The sequence below is a fragment of the Trachemys scripta genome, chromosome 1, assembly GCF_013100865.1.
Source record: "Trachemys scripta elegans isolate TJP31775 chromosome 1, CAS_Tse_1.0, whole genome shotgun sequence".
Taxonomy (NCBI): domain Eukaryota; kingdom Metazoa; phylum Chordata; order Testudines; family Emydidae; genus Trachemys; species Trachemys scripta.
In genome coordinates, this window is record NC_048298.1 from 109,291,731 (window position 1) to 109,313,490 (window position 21,760).

The 21,760-nt window shown below is 43.3% G+C and overlaps 1 protein-coding gene across 1 annotated transcript; it reads right to left on the reverse strand.

The window, feature by feature from the left end:
- Positions 1–295: 295 nt before the first annotated feature.
- ATP6V1E1 (ATPase H+ transporting V1 subunit E1) lies at positions 296–16,303 on the reverse strand. Its single transcript, XM_034781342.1, has 9 exons — positions 16,147–16,303; positions 11,874–11,939; positions 10,179–10,288; positions 9,222–9,288; positions 5,387–5,476; positions 3,803–3,871; positions 3,187–3,281; positions 1,838–1,925; positions 296–863 (listed from the first exon to the last, which is right to left on the reverse strand). Exons 1-9 carry the CDS (start codon positions 16,177–16,179, stop codon positions 801–803), a joined length of 681 nt encoding a protein of 226 aa, XP_034637233.1. The 5' UTR covers positions 16,180–16,303; the 3' UTR covers positions 296–800.
- Between the last annotated feature and the right edge of the window lie 5,457 nt (positions 16,304–21,760).

Consider the following 21,760-nt stretch of genomic DNA (forward strand, 5'->3'; position numbering starts at 1 on the left):
CTCTCTACCCAGGACTCAGGTCACACAGAGTTCAACTCAAGTGTGCTAAATCTAGTTAGCAAGTACCTACAGACAGAAGATCCTGTTAGAGCTGGTGATGTGATGTACTTAGCTGTTGACCTAGACATCCCTACCCAACCTCTTCTAAAAAGCAACAGAGGGTCCTATGGCACCTTTAAGACTAACAGAAGTATTGGGAGCATAAGCTTTTGTGGGTAAGAACCTCACTTCTTCAGATGCAACCTCTTCTAGTTACTCTTGAGTCACAGCATGCTGGTCAAAGACTACAGTGCACTCTGTGTTCACACATCTTTTTATTTTTAATAAATTAAGTAGTACAGGCTCAGACTTTACTCACATATACAGAACAGAAAACTCTGGGCCTACCAAGTAACAAGCTACACTTCTCACCCCAGGAAGGGTTGCATGCCCTCTGTATAACAGAACACTGAGAAGCCCTTAACTGGAAAAGTTGCTCCCATGGGCAGTATAGTACTTCACAATCACTAATTTTACTATAGCCACGGGAGTGCAGGACAAGCCAAGAGCCCAACTGCATCCATTCTCCAGTGTCACTTCTGGACGGGTTGGTCTTCACCTCATTTTGATTAATACATTGTAACCACTTGATAAGTCAGGCAAAGCGCAGCAGTTATGCAAAATTATTCCACTGAAGAACACACATTGGACAAACACATTATAGCATTGAAAAGGTACTTTTTTTAGGGTTTAAATGACCAGATGCTTTTTTGCATCTCTCTTCAATATGGCAGTGGAACAGATTCCACTTTCCCTCAGGCTTAGTCCAAAAACTTCCTGTTGGCATTGGCACCAAAGAGTGCCCCTCGGATTTCTGGCATCATCTGTTGAGAGAGCGGGTGCACCAGTTAAGAGGCTTTGTATAGAACAGCACAGTAATAAATACTAAAATAGTTAAGCACTAACAGCAACTTAACATGCACAACAGTTAAGAAATCCTAAGCTGCAGTTCCATGCTGGAGCCATGAATGAATAGAGGACTTCTGTCAGTGCAACCAACTCTTTAGGGGATTTACAAGTTCACCTGCCAGATACTGGTGGTGGTTTCTCACTGTGAGCAGACTGCAATCACTAACACTGTTTCAGCTTGAGCCAGAGGGATCACGTGTTAAGCTCAGGCATGTGATCACCCCACCTAGATCAAATCCATGATCTGCATTAGTTATGGACACAGAATTGTTTCTAGATTAGCTTGCCCTAACTCTCCCCTAAGGACAGAATTTAGTCTTGAATATGGAGGTCTATATTGCCAAACCCAAGATTCATTGGAGGCATGGTGGGGTTGCAAGGTCTTCCTTCTACACTGGACTTTAGAAGATCCTCACATTGTCTAGTGGAATGGTTCTCTCTATTAGCCCATGTACTGCCACTAGCAGTGGAGCTTTATGAACACCATCTATTTTTGTACTATTCAGTAACAGGATCTTTCAATGCAGTTTGGTTCTTTAGAGACTTAGTCTTTCAATAATCTAGCTTCAAGAACCTAGCTGAGCATAAAACTCTGAAGAGAGGATTTCTTACTGTGATAGAGATGTGCTCCTCCCCAACCTCCATACAACCAGCTGGATCGCTTAATTTTCAAGTCTACTTTTTTCAACCATTTGCTTGTCATCCATCTAAAGAGACCTGATCCCATAAGAAGTTATTTTGAAGATTAAGAGGATGATTGAGACTAAGGGATGCTGACTTCAAGATGAAGCTTTCCACCTTACCAATCAAGATGAACAACATGGCATGAAAGGAGAAAGCCTAGCAGATTGAGTACGGAGGGCTCCAACTCCCTCTTTCCCAAACTCACCTGTTGGGCTATGAGATCCAGCCGGCTTTCCAGGGTATTGGAAACCTTGATTTTACCATCACTGTTATAGATCTCAACCCCTCCAGCACTAGAGAGAAAACAGACATTACAATAGACCTCAACTTGACAAAAAGCCACTCTCCCATGTGTGTCAAAGGGATGAATCAATAGACATGTGTGACCTCCTTTCTGCCTTTAAATGGACTCCAATCTTACTCCCATTACACTGGAAGCTAAAATAACCTGATGAAGAGAAGGAGACAGCCCGAACAATGGTGTTTGCAGAGCATCCTAATGGGTAAGGGTCATCACCACCTAGTGTTTTAAGGACAGATTGGACCTAGGGAAAATTTAGGTACGAAAAATGATTGACTGACTGAAGTAATCAGCTGAGCCTTCTCTCCACCACCCAATAATTTTCAGATTTTGGGAAAAGAGGCAATGTACTAGACAGATACCTTTAGAAGTGTTATTTCTTGTACCATTCATAGCTCTATGTAACAAGTTCATTAGATCTTAACTTGAGTGCATCATTCAAGTGTTCTTTTCTATGTTACAGAACCAATTTTCTGGCAGTTTTGGAGGACAAAGCCTATCAGTTGGACACCTATAACCCACACATTCCCCCTCACAGCTTTGTTCTTTGCTTTATGTTGAACCTTAAACTTGGGCTTCACTTGCATTCCTTTCACCTCTAACAGACTGAGAAGTTATACTGAGTTACTAACTGCTCTTGCCTAGACCAGCGGTTCTCAAAGCTGATCCGTCGCTTGTTCAGGGAAAGCCCCTGGCGGGCCAGGCCGGTTTGTTTACCTGCCGCGTCCGCAGGTTTGGCCGATCGCTGCTCCCACTGGCCGCGATTCGCCGCTCCAGGCCAATGGGGGCTGCGGGAAGGGTGGCCAGCACATCCCTCAGCCTGTGCCGCTTCTTGCAGCCCCCATTGGCATGGAGTAGCGAACCGTGGCCAGTGGGAGCCGCCATCGGCCGAACCTGTGGACGCGGCAGGTAAACACACCGGCCTGGCCTGCCAGGGGCTTTCCCCGAACCAGCGGCGGACTGGCTTTGAGAACCACTGGCCTAGACCAAACATTCCCCTGCGCTGTGAATGGGTTTGGGGGCTGCAGCAAGATAACTCATTTTTAGTTGCCTGGGAAACTGCACAGCAGGCAAGAGAATAGATCTTCAGTGTCAGGAGGAGTCAACTCCCACTAACTAGTGGCAGATGTGCTCTCAGTGGTACTCCTTTTGCCATTTCCCATAAGAGATGTTTCAGACTCCCTTAACAGTTAACAGTGCATTGAATCTCCAACAAGTTACTACCCAGCATGAAAAGCTACTGTATTCCTTACATATCTTCTGGCAGGAATGTCTGCTGGTCAATGTGAACATCAATGTCTTTTTTGGTAGCAGCTTTGTAGATGGGGATGCTCTTCTGTACAGCAGCCTGGAACACAATAGATATTCCACTTCAGGCCAGAGATTTGAAAGACACAGCGAGCCCTCTGCTAGCATTGCACAGAACTGATGGCTACTTAGTTTGCATTAGTGGAACAGGCACCGAGGGGAAATAATCAATTAGATGCCTCAGTCTCATTCATTAGTTCAGCCTCTCCGGGAAGGTGGTGCTGTAGGAAAAATGGTTGTGGCCTACCTACTTTGCAACACATTTACTCCTCCCTTTGAATCTTGAACCAGTAGCAGCTGTCATCATTCCTTATATTATGGCAGAACCTAAAGTTTACTAGGTGCTTTTCAAACAGAGGAAGGCACTCCCCAACCTGAAGAGTATATAATGCAAGAGATGAGGTATTTGCAACAGAAGTGTTTTACTTGGTAGTGAATCGCCCCAGCCCCACTGCCTTCTTATCTTGCCTAACAGGTTCCAAGCGGGAGACCTTTGCAGTCACAATCCCCTGGCTTTGTTTTTGGAGACATTTTATGCTACTGTAGCCAGAACCCCCTTACCTTAACCATAGAGAGATCCTGTTTCCGGCAACGGACATTCAGTCTGGGCTCAAGCAGCTGGTAGAAACCCTATATGAGACAACTATAGTAAGAGGAGATGAAGGAAATGCCCATCATCTTATAATTGATTCATCCTCTCCTGTCATTTTTGGGGATTAATGATAAGACTAAGCAACTTTCTGCCATTATTTATTTCATACAGTGAAGATGAAAGTTCATTGGTTACAAGTCCCCTTTTTACTGTCATTCTGAAATAGGACTGGCTATCGATTACTGGGCAACCCATGGGAACCAATGGTTTTGTTCATGCAGGAAGTAAATAATCCTGATTTTGGGGTGCAACAGCAACTAAATCTGGACAACACTGAGGATTTGTTGAGAAGAATGAGAAAAGGCAGGCTAAGAGTCAGTCACACACTAGACTGAGCAAATATGCAGCTTCTAGTTAAGGCATGCAGCAGTCTTTGGTCTCTGAACGGATACCACCAACTGTGCCAAACTGTTACAGGACTAAGTGGACAGTAGTACAAGCTGGAGACCACATACTGCATCAGACTTCTGACAAAGACAAACGTTCTTTCCAAAACACAGAGAGGTTGGGTCATCCAGTGTGCAAGTGAACAGCAACAGGCAGGGCCTGACAGTAAGACAGGCAATTAGAAGTACACTATTAATCCCTGCTATGGAGTAACGTAGACTACAGGTTTCAAGGCACCCTTAACATTGAGGGGTCTGAGGGTGGCAAGAGGAAAGAAATACTGGATCAAAAAGAAGACTTGAAAGAACAGAAACTGTTAGACTGCAGAGGAGAAAACTAGAATTACACTTTAAAGAGTTCCTAGCAAAAGGACATGGGGTAATATTTATGACAAGCTCTTGTATTACAGCAGTTGCCAGTGGTGGCCACTATAGTTTAGGTACAAGTTTTCATTAAAACCCTTACTTGCATTTGCAGGAATTCCAAAAGTAAAACTTATGGGGCTAAAAAAGTCTAAAGTGGATTTTTTAGCCAGACATGTAGTTTAGGGGAGCAGCATCTATCAGACAGACAGACAGACCAAACCACAGAAAAAACCTGGTAAAAGCTACAGCCATACAAATCTGGATTTGGTGTAGAATTTGGAATGAAAACAGACAGGACTGTGCACTTTCCTAAACTTTGCGGGGGTTGAAGGAGATGTTTTCCAGAGTGTGCATTTGAGGAGCTCATCCTGAGTATGTGCAGTAGAAACTTGAGATGTGCACATCTCTCCTGAAGGGTGCACTCCTAAGCTGTGCTCACTTAAGGACAGCTTAAGATGAAGCAGTTATATTGTGTTTTGTGACCATTATATTGTGGTTTTGTTTCTTTCATATTCAGATGAAAGTACTCAAGAATTTAAAAACTTTCGGCACCCCACCCACCTCTTCCCAATCTCAAGTACACTGGGGCCTTGTGAGCTAAGATTGGGAAGTATAGCAAAAGTGGTAGTTTTAAATATGCCTATTCAAGGTAGTCTCCAAACAGCAGTAGTACTCCTACAGAGGGTTTGTGTTTGAGGCTAGGGATGCAGTCAGCCTTTTACTATGGCTTGAGTATTTTACCTGTAGAACCAGTCCATCCAGCAATGTCTGGTACCTGGCACCATCCTTCACCACCTTGGCAAGTCTCTGCTTGGCCTCAGCCAGCAAATCCTACAGAAAGAAGAGATCAGGTCAGCAAAGTCCTCCTGTTTCTCCATTTGGTTCTATGCCTACCATCCTCCTGTACTCTTAGTGCAGCTATGTACCCTGCCAAGAAGCAAGTTTACAGTGCAGCTGATAATTCAATCCAGACCCTCAGCTCTGTGTGCACTGAGCAACAGCTTTCACAAAAGGTTTTTCTTTCCCCACTACCCTGTTCAGTACCCAAAGTAAATGTTAACTATGAATTCTTTTTTATAGGCAAGGAAAAATCATAGTACAATAGAACCTCAGAGTTATGAATGCCGGAATTACAAACTGACCAGTCAACCACACACCTCATTTGGAACCGGAAGTACACACTCAGGCAGCAGTAGAGACCCTTCCCCGCCCCCTCCTCTTGCCCCCCAAAAAACTAGTACAGTACTGTGTTAAACATAATCTACTAAAAAAAATAAAAGGGAAAGCAGCATTTTTCTTTTGTATAGTAAAATTTTTAAAGCTTATTAAGTCAATGTTCAGTTGTAAACTTTTGAAAGAACCACCATAATGTTTTGTTCAGAGTTACGAACAACCTCCATTCCCGAGGTGGTCATACTCCAAGGTTCTACTGTAGTAAAGGATTACCTATCCACAAGCAATGCTTATTCAGTTCATTAATGCTATTCTAGCTGAATGAGCTAGAGTTGTTTCTCCTACTGTCTGCTGCTTCAGGGTGACAGCAGATCATGGAGAACTGGTCTGAAGTCAACAAGATGAAAGTCAAGAATGACAACTGCAAAGTACTGCACTTAGGAAGGAAAAAAAAAAAAAATATCAAATGCACAAATCCAACAGGGGGAATAAGTGGCTAGGCAGCAGCATTGTGGAAGAGGAACCTAGGAGTTCTAGTGGATCACAAATTGAATGAACCAGTGTGATGCTATTGCAAAAACAAAAGCGCAAATTGACATTTAGGGATGTATTAACAGAAATGTCATATTTATGCAATGTGAGGTAATTGTCCCATTCTACTCAGCACTGGTGAGGCCTCAGCTGGAGAACTGTATCCAGTTTTGGGGACTACACTTTAAGAAAGAGATGGGCAAACTGGAGAGTCCAGAAGAGCATCAAAAATGGTAAAAGGTTTAGAAAATCTGACTTATTAAGAGGTTGAAAGAATTAGGGACATTTCGTCTAAAGAGAAGAGAAAATTGAGGGGAGGCCACAAGTCTTAAAATATGTAAGAGTTTGTCAAAGAGGATGGTGATCAATTATTCCCCATGGCCACTGAGAGTAGGATAAGAAGTAATTAACCTAGTTTGCAGCAAAGATGATTTAGGTTTGCTATTAAGAAAAACTTTCTAATTAATTATTACAGCTAGTAAAACATTGGAACCAGGTTACCTAGGGAGGCTGTAGAATCCCCATCACTGGAAGATTCTAAGAACAGATTAGACAAAACACTTGTCAGGGATGGTCTAGGTACAAATTATCCCCACCAGGCTGAGACTGAATTGACAGGGTGATATCTTGAGGTCCCCTCCAGCCCTACATTTCTATGATATACTGCAGGCTGCCTAAGAGAGCAGTCAACTACAACTTGTTTTTCCTACCCCAAAATTGTACAGAAATCCTTCACATGCAAAATGCAAATCTGCAAAGTGATCATAACATTCTAGAACTGGCCAGGTAGAAGACTCCAGCCTGGGAGAATAGTACTGCCTACAATAGGTGACATTAAATTTAGACTGAATTCAGTACCAAAGAATAGCAGTATTTTTCTTGAATGCTCACCTGGCTGTCTTCACTTTTGAGACGTTAGATACTCTAAGATAAGATCTATAAAGTAGTCAAAGCAGCATAGTACATCCTAAACATGGCCTAAGGGAGACTAATTATTCTCACAGCCCAGATCCCTGTTCTGCTATTAATTTTTAAAAGCTCCTAGTGTCCTGTTTTCATTAAAAAAAATAGATACTTTGTTCAATCTATTGAAAGAGCTCAAATAAACATGGCTGTGGACCTCTATTTGTCTTTTGTATATTATGTAAAATGCTGCATCTGTCAGTGTAAATTTTGACATTAAGGTCTGGATTCTCTGTTCCGAGGCAACAGAGCATCAAGTCTGACTTCACAGAGGTCCTTCACACTATTTTAGAGTCCATGTTTAAGGATTTCTGCTGCTGCCCTGTTACTCCGCTCCCATCTACCATATCATCTTCCCTTCAAATATTCTTTCCTCAATGCCCCAGAAAAATAAAATATCCTAAAGTTTCGATCTGAGTACAGTAGTGTGCCTCCCAAACTGAAACATTATGGTACGTATATAAGTAGACGCAACCCCATGATGTGCTGTTGTAACCTTAAAAACAGAAGCAGGGAAATACCCGATACAAGTGATTCCATGGGGCAGGAAAGTCTGTCTTGATAAACAAGACTGTGTATTATGTTTTGAATGCTAGAGTATTAACAAGACCATCCCGAGTTCCCCTCACTGTCAAACCTAGTTATGCCTTCTGCCCTAGAATCCAAAAATTCTGGAAGTGCCCATCCCTTACTGGCCAGCCTTTTGAAGACCAAGTAACAAGAAGGTAAGACTGAGCTAGTACAATAGGACTTGAAATACTTTAAAATGAGGAAGGAAATGTCTTATGCACCATTCAGAAGCATGTGACTGTGTCAGCTCAAGGCATGGTCAGGGAGAGATTATTCAACATAGATCGTTTCACAATGGAATTAACTCTTTCCCCACCCTTCTCCTCTAAATACACAGTATTAGAAATCGCACCAAATTCACAATGGTTGACAAATGTGGCACTAGGATGAAAGAATCAAAGATCCTATATCTGATATGCTGATATCCCCTCCTACCAAATCCTTTTTCAGAACAGTGTTGTGAACAAGCAATACTACAGATGGTATTTTATTCTTGATTTCTGTAGTTCTCACAAACAGGACTCAGCAGCATCACCTAGTATTTGAAACACACAAGAGTGTGCCTCAGACAGGACAAGGGACTTTACATATCGTGGGATAGGCAGGTTATTCTCACAGAAGCCTCTCACTGAGGCCTTTTGTAACATTGGAGTATGGCTACCGTTATTCATAGTGAATGTAACAGATATATTATCTATGACAAGATGATTGCAGGGGTTATAAGTCTTCATGCTCCCAGGCATAAACTGTCCATCAGACAGACCAAGAGGAAAGCCTTTCCACCCATCCTGGGCCACTGTTGGAGAGAGATAGTCCACTATGTGGATTTTTCTGGTAGTATTTATTTACAGGAAATGCTTGTCAAGCTTGCTGAAGCCCAGCCATTCAGTATCACTGCATACATTCAGTTCTAGTTGCCTGAAGCAACTCGGCATTTTGTGGGCCTCTTGTCACCCAGTTCCTTCCTCTTTTTGCACTCAGTTGTGTAAGAGACATTTCCCATTCTGTGAATAAAAATCACAGGGCTGAACTCAACCATACACTGCAACTGAGATTCCTGGCAGACAGATATATCTTCCCTAAACAGCAAAGTGTAGCTGTGAAAACACAATACTAGTGTATACCAAAAAAGCCTGAATTCACATGTACAGAAGGCCACCAACTACGAATGTTTTTTTAAAGTCAGCTAGCAAAGCCATTTTTTTAGTCTATGTATGCTTCAAGTACACATCTCATTTGATCACTATAAAAAAAAATCAGATGCTTGGATCGGGTAATTCCTTAACTTCTGATGGGGAGAATCCCCTGTCCCTTTACTATAGAGGCAATATATACTCACTGCAATAAGGTCGTCTCTTGCCTTGAGGACCTTCAATCTTGCCTGATTCATCAGGTTGGACATCTGACTGCAAGTTGCATGGAAAAATTGAATCAGTGCATCAAGCTTTAGATGGTGATAGTGGCGCAGCAAATATTTTAATTGCATGCTTTACATGTTAGAGCAACACGTTATGTGTTGAACGCAAGCTTGTTCACTTATTGGAATCTGCTTCAAGAGCAGCTATGATAAATTCCTGGCTTACTATAAAAGCCAGCCTCCATTGAACTTGCACAAGTGACAACAAAAACAGAAAAACTACTCAAGAGAAACTAGCCACCAAGACCAGTACTGATAGAATTAGTTGTGCCAGCGATGGAGCAGGACAGAGCATAAAGGGTTTGTTAGACCTCTCCACCACATCTGCTGTTCTCTTTAGGTATTATCCCTGCACTTTGTGTGGGACTATTTAGAATTAACCTATGGCTGATGTATCTGAAGCTTGCCAGCAAGGCCCCTAATGTACCCTCAGCTGCTGGAAGCGAGAGTTTTCTCTTCCCTACCTTACCACAAATCAATCCAGACTCTTTCAACTGGGGAAGAGCTGGAGTCTACTATTACCTATCCACCCCTTAGCCTCAATTTATTGGGACATGTTTTCCTGTAAGGAGCATCGATGCCAAGTCAGCTTCACTTTGCTGCTGTAAGAGTTGCCAATTTTGATGTGTTTGAGAAAGCTGTAAACAGTAGCAACAGTGTGTCTGCAGATTCAGGAAGATTACAGTGCCTCAAGTCCACATTCAAATTTTCTTCTCAACAGTAAGGATTTAAACCTTTTTTCATATGTGAAAATTCACATTCTGCAGAAATGTTTAGCTACGTCCTCTCCACTTGCTAGCGAAAGATTGTTTGTGTATCACTGGCAAGCTGCTGATTTTTTCAAGCTCTGTAGCAAGCCAGGCAGCCTAAGTGACTTACATTTTCTTCTGTTGTTCAATTTGTTTTTCCTTCTTTTCATAGTACTCCATGATTTTCAGTCTCTGTGTCTGCACCAGGCGACCCTTCTCAATGTTGAACTCTTCTTCTGCCTACAGAGAAACAGTCACACAGTTGAAATGGAGGCTGACTTTTAGAAGATACTCAGTTCAATTCACTTCACTAAACTAGGTGAGGATACTCAAGGTACTAATTAAGCAAAGCATTTAAGCGTGTACCTTAAATCTCACTAAGTCAGTGAGATTTAAGCATGTTCTTTGCTGAACTAGGGCCTTACTAATTGCTGCTCAGTTAATCTGACCATTGCAATATCCTTGTTTGGCACCTATCATTTGCTTTCCTGTCCAGTTTTGATTCCTGAAATAGGGATGATATACAATTTTCAAGTATCGGCAAGTGAGCAAAGACTAGTAGGCTAACTAGGAGTAACCAGAAGTCCAATCCACGACACTTGTTCTCTCTGAACTCTAGAATTGGTTTAATCTTTGACTGCAGCAGTAAAGGTGATGGGAGAGATTCTGAAAGAATCACTAAATATTATAACTTAGCACAATTATTTATTGTTCTTGAACCACTTACCGTTAAGCTGTAAACAAGGATACACATGGGAGTTACTGCATTCTTAGAGCATGGCTGGTCCCCTCACATATGAAAACGTGGTAAGAGCTGTACACTATTTACAAATACCCAGCTACAAAAGTGTCGTGAGTCTTTACTATTTACCCATACTTCGAGAGAAGCGATAGGGCCCATTTTAGATTTAAGAAATAAGAAAAAATAAGCAATGTATTTGCTCAGTCACTTTGCATAAGCATTTCTAGCATGTAAACTACTGTGCTAAACTGATCGTATTCACAATCTCATTTCAACAAGACATCGGCTATCATTCCAACGGATCCATACTTGAGACCTTCTTTTCCAATATGAACTGACATAATTGGCCCCACTGTGTAATGTAGTCAACCACTAATGATTGATTAGTGGATCCTTACAACTTTGGCATAATGCATTCCATTTTAACATAGAACTTTTCATGCTTTCCCCCCAACTCTATTTAAATCTATGCTGTGGTTCCTTAACATGGAGGCAAATCATAGCTGGCAATGGTTTAACTGTCCTATTTTGATTCAGAAATAAGAGCATCCACACACAGATTTACACCAAAAACAAAAAGTGAGAATTAAAACCAATTTAGTTATTTTGGTGAAAGTTTGTGTATACACAAGCCCCAAGTAAAACAAATGTAAAAATGGGTCACATTCATCTCTGTAACTCCACTAAAGTTAGAAGGACCAATTTAACCCAGTCTGTTTTATGCAAAATCCATGCTCATGCTACCCGTAGCTCCACTGAAGTATTAACAAATCAACATGTGATCTTGCGTACAAATGTGTTCACATCTAGGCATTAATAAGGAGACTCCGGGTGAAAGGGCAGCTTCAGCTCAGTTCCCTTGATTGTATTAATTTGGCACAAACTAAAATATTTAACTTTATTCAGTAGTTAACTTGCTCCACATACAGGAATTACATGACAAAAAAATAACGTGGCTTCTAGAAATATTGTAGAACTGTTTTTGATGGTATGACTGGGAAGCAACTCAGAATGTCAGATGCAATCCACCTCCTTTTGGAGTTCTTGACATTAAACCATCTAATGGCTTTTTTTGTTCGTTACCTTGGCATCTATTTCTTCAGCCTTTTCATTGGCTTCCTGCTCGATGAAAGCCATCATATGCTTGATCTGTAATAGAATAGACACACAGTTACATTCTGCTGAGAAGCACTTGCTCAAGGGGGAAAAAAAAAAAAAAAACACCTTTTCTTTTGAACTCCACAATATTTCCACACACACACCCCCACCCAATCCCATCTCACATACTGTAGTGGTTCTTGTTTTCCTCCTACCTAACAAGCAAACAAGTCACACAAGTTTAGAAGAGAAACAGCCAAGGGCTGTTTTAGACAAGGTTCCATCTAACACCATTTCTCTGGATAGCATCAGCAGGTCTTCCCTGGATTATAAGCCGGGTTTTGGAGCTGTGCTCCGGCTCTGCTCCAGCTCCAGGCAAAAACCTGCAGCTCCACTGCTCCGGAGCTGCTCCGGGCTTCACTCCAAAGCCCTGATTATAAGTATATTTAAAAAGTTGTGCAATAGTCTGTGGTGGGTGGGGAAAAGCTTAAAGTGCGTTATGAACTGCTTGAAGGACCTGCATACATGACCCTTTCTAGCTAGAGCCATTTAAAAATAGTATTTGAGCTGTACATGCAACATTCAGGGGACCAAGTTGCAATATGATTCCAGTATGTTGTAAACTTCACCGTTCTGTGACTGGGCTAGAAGTTCAGACTAAAGCTGTGGGCATGTTCAATAGCAGTCCCAACTACACTGCAAATTGAAACTATGTTGTAACCAACTCTGGGCAACAGTATACTAATCATTGAGTGGCCTATGCTGTACAGACGGTTTCAGTATACAGATAGCAGCGAAGAGACTTTTCTTGGACAAGGCAAGCCACAGCAACATGCAGGAAGGATTCCCATTTACATCCTTTGTACACATGACTTCAGAGAAAAGAATCTGACTAGGAAGATAAGCGCATGCTCTACTGCACATGTTGACCTCAGGGGATGAGGGGAAAGTGAAGTGAGTAGACAGGCCATAGATGGAGAAGTTCAGACACGTGGGGCAGAACAATTGGATTAAGAGGGTGTTCTGAAAACCAAAACAACAATTCGGATTTGGATTCAGAGATTATATGACTCCAAGTGTTAATTATGGGCCCACTTTGTGGATGGAATCATTGGGCGACAGCTTTCTAAAATCCTCTGAAGTCCAGAGCATAGGGACCATCATAAAAAAAGGAATCACAGTTCTCCAGAGGAAAGTGATTCTAGCAATGGCGAGGTCAAACCAAGGATGAACTCCGGTGTTGTTTCAGAGAGCAGAACTGGGAGTGGGTGGGGAGGAAAAGAGTTAGCGATTTTCTGATTTTAGGAGCCAATTAACTCAAACTAAGCTGGAAGCAGAGTGTCTCAGTGGGACTCAGAATACAAATTGGGAATACCCACTGCTGGGAGAGACGACCAAGTTGTTATGTAGCATCATACTCCTTGGCAGAATTAGTTCTGGCAGCACTAGGATTACATAGGGTGCCTCAAGAAAGTCTGCCTCCTTACTCAGAGGATAAGAGAGAAATGATGTGACATTACAGAGTTTCCCCATGTCGCCATCTCAGTAGCACATAGCATTGCCTGCAAGCATCAAGAAGTACCCTATTTCTGTGAAAAGCTTGAGTTCCCAGACCGAGGGGATCAAAAGCTCATTTTGTTTTTTGCAGAATGCAGAGAACAAGATGGGCCTTCCACATCTCTAAATAGTGGAAGTTTTAATAGGACATTTGGCAAACTTAGTTTTATTTTTGTGGAAGAGAGCTTAGTTTCTCCCCAAATTGATGGCCCTTGCCCAAGAGAGTTTCCTAGAAAAAGAAGGCGAGTGGATTTTGCAAGAATTGTAATAGTCTTTGATTAAATTCCCACAGACAGTAGGTAATGTATTAAGTTAGCTTCAAAAGGGCTCGCTTACTATTCAACCAACTGCAACATAATTTTCAAACTATGGTCTGCAGAATGAACCAAGAATTGGAAGTGGTCATGGGAGGGTCTCTTAAAAACTGAAAATATTGAGCATATTGAAAGTGATAAGGTCAAACTGTTTCCTACCTCTATCAGGGCCTATACTGACCTGTCATGCAGTTTACTGCATTTTGCATTTCCAATTAATACAAGGACAGGATCATCCCCTATTTTTTAGCTGAACAAAATCCAATTACAGATATATTACAGTTGTTAGATTTGAATCCAGAACAGAGCTCCAGTGTTAGGATCTATTCTCCTTCCAATGTCAAAGCTCACCCTTCAAGTTCAGTCCCATAGTGACTAACAGTGCCAGCTCAAGTTATGATAACTGAGGACATGCCAAAAAGGTTGGTTGTGCAAGTGAAGGTAGGGAGCTAAGGGAGGATCTCCAGAAGGCAAATAGGGATGCTAAGTTACTGTTTGTGTACTCACTACACAGTGGTCCTTTGCCAATCAGATTTGCTGAATGAGAAGGGAAGAGATGCAGTAAGCGTTTATGGGACCTGAAAAGGAATGGCTGATCCTGCATCAAACCTGTTTGATCTGCCCATCCCTTGAGAGGAAACTTCACTGGCCAGCATTGACTGGATCGGTGCAATTTTCATCACTGTGCACCATTTGCAATTCAGGTCAGACCACTTTGTTATCAAGGACACTATTTACTGTCAATGAGAACAGTGTGTGTCCGGACCCAAAAGGACAGCCAGATAGCTTAAAAAGCCAAGCCTTCAGTGGAAATTTACAAAGGAGCAGCACAAACTAGGCTGCTGTTCACAGACGACTGCCTTCCCTCCAGATCTGAAGTACAAAAGTCATTAGACAGTTGAAGAGTCTACACACTCTAGGAGCCAGACTATAAGCGAGTACTGCTCAGCCATTATAATCAAATTCAAGTTTACACCTAATTTCTGTAGAAAATAATCTGAGGTCATGTACAAAACACCAGATGAGTGTTAGGGTGATCTGATACTTGCACAATAATATGATAAAAACAAGATCAACCATGACCACTTCCATCATCTCTTGTCTTCAGAAGCCATCCAAATACTTTAGCAACCCCCCAGTCTGCTGTCAACACAGGAGCTCCCAATGCTACTGGGAGATGTGTTGTGCTTCCAATACACGTTTTGTTTTTAAAATGCCATTGTTCAGTTTGCAGTCAGATCCCCTTATTCACCGGCTAGCATGGGTATTATTCATAGGATTTTCCAGTTGCTGTTTCTCCATGGTACAAGGCCGTCACTGTTCTTCCTTCAGCAGACATTCTTTAAATGGGGGAAGGGGAAGGTTTCTTACTCAGCTACCTTTGCCAGGAATGTAGCAATAGGTTACCAATAGCTTAAATATCAATAGCACTATTTCTGTCATCCCAGTCAGCAGGGGCTGAGACAGCTTTTATTTTTGACAACTATTGTTTTAATGAGTAGTTTCAGACCGTGACAAAAGACACGTCCACTTTGAATGAACAGAGATAAACAAGCTTCTCTTCCTAACCTGGGCTTTGATTATTAACGCAATCTCTAAGTTGTTGGGGGTGGCTAGAGCCTCCCAGCCTCTAGCTGTCTACCCCCACAGCCACTCAGTCCCCTAGCACTTTCCAGCACCGACTGCACTGATGCGGTCAGCACCACCACCAATGCAGCTGCTCCTTGCCCAGGTCCTAGGCCTGGTGACAGCAGCGCAACAAGCCCTTTAGGGCAGGAAACGAGGGAAGATCCCACAGCCCATGGGGAGACCTGAGGATGGGTGAATGTATTGGCCCATGGCCCTGAACTCTGTCCCCAAAGCTCCCCATGGCCTTGGACATCGGCAGTCCCAGGAATGCTATTTTAATTGTCAATGCGGTGTATTCTCTGGCCTTTAGAGTGAGAGATTTCTGTACTAGTGCTAGAAAATTCTTGTGCTTTGGAATTCCAAGGCCTGTTTTTTGGACATGAAATGTGAATTGCAAATCTCAAGTGTAGATTTTTTTTTAGTGGTAGTCGTAGTAGTACATGCTGACGTGTGAATTACAGGAAATAAACAATAACATTAAATGGTTTCAGGACTTTAGTGGTCAGTGTTTAAATACAGATTGTTTGACGTGGTCATTAGATTTTATACAATAAAAAAAAAAAATGAACCTGCCCCCGCCCCTCCCCGTCACCAGAGCCCGAGATCCTGGCATGGTCCAGGCGAGAGCAAGAGGGTCGGGGAGGAGCAGCCCTAGCACCAGACCTGAGGAAGAATCACACCTGACCCCCGCCCCGCCCGGGGACGCGAACACCGGCCTGACCCCCCAAGCCCCGGAGGAGCCAGGCCGGGCCCGGTACCTGTTTCTGGACGTCGGCATCGCTGAGCGCCATGGCTGCGGCGGGAGAAGGGCGGCGCGTGACAGTTGCTGGCGACACCCCGAGCTCTTTAGGATCCGACTGAATCAAATCCGGGTCGGTCGGTCGGTCAGGTCACAGATGCGGGAGCTGCGTCACTCCAACCCCGCCCACCATCGCTGCCCTACGCCAATGGGAACCGAGGCTCGGGGTGACGTCACGGGGCAGACCGCGCATGCGCGCTATAGCCCTATAGTAAGATCGGGGGGCGGGGGCCACCCTGTGGCCGTCCCAGCCAGGGAGTTGATCCCTGTCCTAGTTACCAGCCCAGAACAAGCCTGTCAGTGTTATGAGGTGACACAGCAACGGAGACCCGGCTCCAGTAGGGGCTGCAGCGCTTGCTCAATTTGGTATTTTTCTTACAGCCCAAGCACCTGGAATCATTTCACTACAGGAGAATTGCAGCATTCATTTAAAAAAACATTCCCACGGTTATGGTTGCCAAAAAAGCTTGAAAACCTGACCTGAACATACCTGAAAAGACCCCAAACCAGAAGGCAAATAAAGAATCTGACATTATTTTGTAAAATCTTAATAGTTTTCAGTGCTTTGGGTTGGCAATAGTGCATCACGGGACGGCACAGTGGATGGAGCATTCCAGACATGGTTTAGTATGGAAGAATACAAGAAGCCAAGATCAGGAAGAGAAAAGGAGCATAAAGGTGGCAAGAGGCTGGGCAAGATGAAGCAAGAACTTTTAGATGCATATATGGACGGTTTTATGATGTCTCTGGCACTGGCACTGAGAGCCACTATACTTTTATGGCTTAGAGCTACAGTTCCAGGATTTCATTACAGAAGTACGTCAGGGATACAATAACTAGATTGTTGCCTCCTCTCTCTTGCCTGATATTTCATTACCTAAATTATTCCTCATCCACCCTTTTTGGGAGCATTCTCAAATACTGTGTCCATTCTTACATGACCAAGAATTCTGGTGGTTTTTTTTTTTTTCATTTCTTTCTGTGTGTCCAGATTTAAAACAGCTTTCCCTAGCCATATATATTTATTCTGGTTTGCAGAATTACTGGAAAATAGCACTATTCAGTTACATATTGAATATTTGTCACATTCATACTTCTTCCTACATTTTGGGTTGTCTCTGGTTCAGTCTGGTTACTGAACATTTACAGTGCCTCAAACCAAATAATGTTCTGACACAAGCTAATTATCTTCACTCATTTAATGAAATAATAGTACAAGAGATCATGGCAGCTATTTGAATTAATCTTTATGAAAGTTGTCAAGTCATTAAATACAGAAGAACATATTATACACAGATTTTGTTTTAAAGTTCAGGAGTTTCTAATGTAGGAAGCAACTTGGACACTATAACATGATCACGTTTAAAGTAACTTCACAAAGAATCAGAACAGTATTATATTTAGTGTTGGTTGTCCAAACAAAGTTTCCATACCTTACTCTCTCCATGTACTTCGTTTTAAAATAAGATCCCAGACTTGCCATTATCTTCTTCTTTCTTAGCTCTCCAGAAATTCTGTAAGCTATAACCTGTATCTATGTGGACTGGATCACAGACATGCAGTTATCCTTTTGTAAAAGCTTCTGTCATCATTATTTCAAGTAACTTTTTTCTGCAGAATTTCCTAAAAAGATCACCAACAAGTATACAATTGTCAAGATTACCAAATTTCCCGCTGGAATTATATATATATATATATTTTTCCCCACCATAACAGGTATGTGTACCACTTGTCTCTAGTGGATGGAATATGAGATGTTCTTGTGTGTGTAATCATCATAAACATACATGCTGTACTGAAGACGGTTGCACCGACCAGAGTGACCAGGTTGATGGCATTGCACCAGCCATCATGTAGTGAAGTTCCCAGATCTGGCTCAATCCTGCAAATCCACAAATCTGTGGAGAGGCCTCATGAGTGGCACTAGGTAGGGTCAGAGCGTGGACCCCTTCACATGTCCCTAGGGAGTTTGAGAACACAGCCTGAGGTGGTGTTTTGTTTGTCCATCCACGTGACATGGCTGATGAGCATGCAACACCACTTTTTAATAAAATGAGTGACTGAAGGAAGGACAGATCTCTGCACAATTGTGACATTTCACCCAAAATCAAACCACTTTATACGCCGTATTTGGTGCTGACAGTGCACATGGAATGTCTCTAGCAGCTCCAAGTCTGCCTGTAAATTGTGTGAGAGAGAGAGATTATGTTGCCACCTAGTGGCACAGTTTACAAACTATTTATTGAACTCTAAAAGTGCTATACCAGCTGAAGTATGAACATTTAAGTGTTGGAGATCATGTCATCCTCTAGTCTCTGAAACCTATACAGGATATCAAGCCTAAAATTAGTGTACAAGCATCAACAAGTTTGAGAGGGATGAAGACAAATTTGGGTCTTACATAGGCTTGCCACTTTTTCAACTGGCATAGTGTGATATTGTGGTATTTCTCCTAGTGCATGTCAACAAAAAAATAATCCTATTTGTTTTGTATGAAAACATCACCGTGTGGAAAATGCATCTTCACAGCATAATATTTTGTGGGACGCATAAGTGATTTGAGGCTGAGTAAGCTAAGGCCATGTCTACACTACAAAGTTAAGTCAACTTTATGTAAGTCGACATCAAGCCTCCGATTTAAGCAAGTCAATCTTGTGTGTCCACACTATGTTAATTGTGTTGGTGGAGTGCATCCTTACTAACAGGGCTTGCATCGACACACGGAGCACTGCACTGTGGGTAGCTATCCTACAGTGCATGTAGCCAAATGGAATTTTGGGTTGGGCTTGCAATGCCTTATGGGACCAAAACATTGATGCAGGTGGTTATGGGAACATGGCGCTAGCCTCCCATGATGCACTTACCTCCCTCATCCCTGGAATCAACATCAAACAAACCAAGCCTTTTTTGTGCCTTTTTTCGTAAGCCTGGGTTACCCGCGCCGATGCCATAGCACGATAAGCATGGACCCCGCTCGGTTGTACACTGTTGTTGTGAGCATTACAAACACCTCATGCCTTATCTTGCAGTATTTACACAGCCAATACTGGAGCTGCTGCGTGGAACAATGCGATGTCACTCTAGCAGCCCTGCTGGAAGACATAGAGCAGAGCAATTCGCAGTTGCTGGTGATAGTCACACATCACCTTGGCATGGTAGAGCACTGTTTCTGGGCCCAGGAAACAAGCATTGACTGGTGGGACCACATTGTTATGCAGCTATGGGATGATGAGCAGTGGCTGCAGAACTTTTGAATGCGTAAGGCCACTTTCCAGGAACTGCGTGAAGAACTTTCCCCAGCCCTGAAGCACAGCAATACTAAAATGAGAGCTGCTCTGACAGTGGAGAAACGAGTGGTGATAGCTCTGCTGAAGCTTGCAATGCTAAACTGCTACCGGTCAGTGGGGCATCAATTTTGACTGGGTATATCTACTGTGGGATCTGTTGTGATCCAAGTTTTCAGGGCTCTTGAAGCTGTACATCGGCAGCCTGGACAACACTAAGGACCGGTTCAACCATAGGCGAGCAAGTGCAGAATGATGGTGGAAAGTGTCTTTGGATGTTGTGACAGACCCAGACCAGAGGGGTACAGGAGTCTGGGAGAGGGCAAATATACTGGTCACTGGATGAGTAGTTTTCTGTTCCCTGAGTGACCAGAGAAGGAGCTGCACTATAGTAATCAGGAACCTGCTAGAACCAGTTAAGGCCGGCAGGCTAATTAGGACACCTGGAGCCAATTAAGAAAAAGCTGCTAGAATCAATTAAGGCAGGCTAATCAGGGCACCTGGGTTTTAAAAGGAGTTCACTTCAGTTTGTGGTGTGAGTATGAGGAGCTGGGAGCAAGGAGCTGAGAGGGTGTGCTGCTGGAGGACTGAGGAGCACAAGCGTTATCAGACACCAGGAGGAAGGTCCTGTGGTGAGAATAAGGAAGGTGTTTGGAGGAGGTCATGGGGAAGTAGCCCAGGGAGTTGTAGCTGTCATGCAGCTGTTACAGGAGGCACTATAGACATCTGCAGTCCACAGGGCCCTGGGCTGGAACCCGGAGTAGAGGGTGGGCCTGGGTTCCCCCCCAAACCACCCAACTGACCTGGACTGTGGGTTCTTCTGGAGGGGAAGGTCTCTGGGCTGTTCCCCAACCCACATGGTGAATCTCTGAGGCAAGAAAATCCGCCAATAAGCGCAGGACCCACCAAGATAGAGGAGGAACTTTGTCACAATGTTTAAAAGGTTGCTAGGAGTCCGGTGGCACCTTAAAGACTAAGGCCTGGTCTACACTACGAGTTTATCTCGAATTTAGCAGTGTTAAACCAAATTAACCCTGCACCCGTCCACACAATGATGCCCTTTACTTTGATATAAAGGGCTCTTAATATCGATATCTGTACTCCTCCCCGATGAGGGGACTAGTGCTGAAATCGGTATTGCCATTTCGAATTAGGGTTAGTGTGGCTGCAATTTGACGGTATTGGCCTCTGGGAGCTATCCCACAGTGCACCATTGTGACTGCTCTGGACAGCAATCTGAACTCAGATGCACTGGCCAGGTAGACAGGAAAAGCCCCGCAAACTTTTGAATTTCATTTCCTGTTTGCCCAGCGTGGAGAGCACAGGTGACCACAGATAGCTCATCAGCACAGGTAACCATGCAGTCCAAGAATCGAAAAAGAGCACCAGCATGGACCGTACTGGAGGTACTGGATCCGATCACTATATGGCGAGAGGATTCCGTGCTAGCAGAACTACTCCTCGTCGCCTGGTTTTGCAGGTTCTGGTTCAGCATAAACTGCACGATAATGTGTGAGGTGTTTACAATGCTCATGACTGCTGTCTTGAGCTGAGCGGCCTCCATGCTTGCCGCGGTATGGTGTCTGCACTGTTCACCCAGGAAAAAGGCGCGAAAAGGTTGTCTGCTGTTGTTTTCCCGGAGGGAGGGGGAGGATGTACCCAGAACCACCCGCAACAATGTTTTTTGCCCCATCAGGCATTGGGATCTCAACCCAGAATTCCAATGGGCGGAGGAGACTGCGGGAACTATGGGATAGCTATGGGATAGCTACCCACAGTGCAACGCTCCGGAAGTCGACGCTAGCCTCGGACGCACACCGCCAAATTAATGTGCTTAGTGTGGACGCATACACTCGACTTTATACAATCAGTTGCCAAAAATTGAATTCTGTAAATTCGGATTAATCTCGTAGTGTAGACATACCCTAACAGATTTATTTGGGCATAAGCTTTCGTGAGTAAAAAACCTCACTTCTTCAGACTGCTTGTTGTTTTTGTGGATACAGACAAACACGGCTATCCCCTGATAAAGGTTGCTGGCACTGTTTGTTTACTAGGTTAGACCTCAGTGAAAGCAATATCTGCATTGTTATTGCTACCTTCTGTGCTCCATAATGTCTTTGAAACAAAGGGAGAAAAGTTTCTGCCAGGGTGGGGGGTTGAGGCAGATCACCTGGCAGCCAATTTTGAGCAACCAGACACAAGGGCAATAAGAAGAGCACATCAAGGGGCTCTGCTCTCCATGAGGTTTTGAAAGCCAGTTTCAGCAATGAGCCAGAATAATGTGAC

What these genes read in the sequence shown, in the direction of transcription:
- ATP6V1E1 (XM_034781342.1), bottom strand. Translation starts at nt 16,179, where the DNA reads ATGGCGCTCAGCGATGCCGACGTCCAGAAACAG. An exon ending in ATTGAACAACAGAAGAAAAT is followed by an intron (nt 9,289 to 10,178) that starts GTAAGTCACTTA and finishes TGCAACTTGCAG; the next exon opens with TCAGATGTCCAACCTGATGA. An exon ending in ACATTCCTGCCAGAAGATAT is followed by an intron (nt 1,926 to 3,186) that starts GTAAGGAATACA and finishes TTTTCTCTCTAG; the next exon opens with TGCTGGAGGGGTTGAGATCT.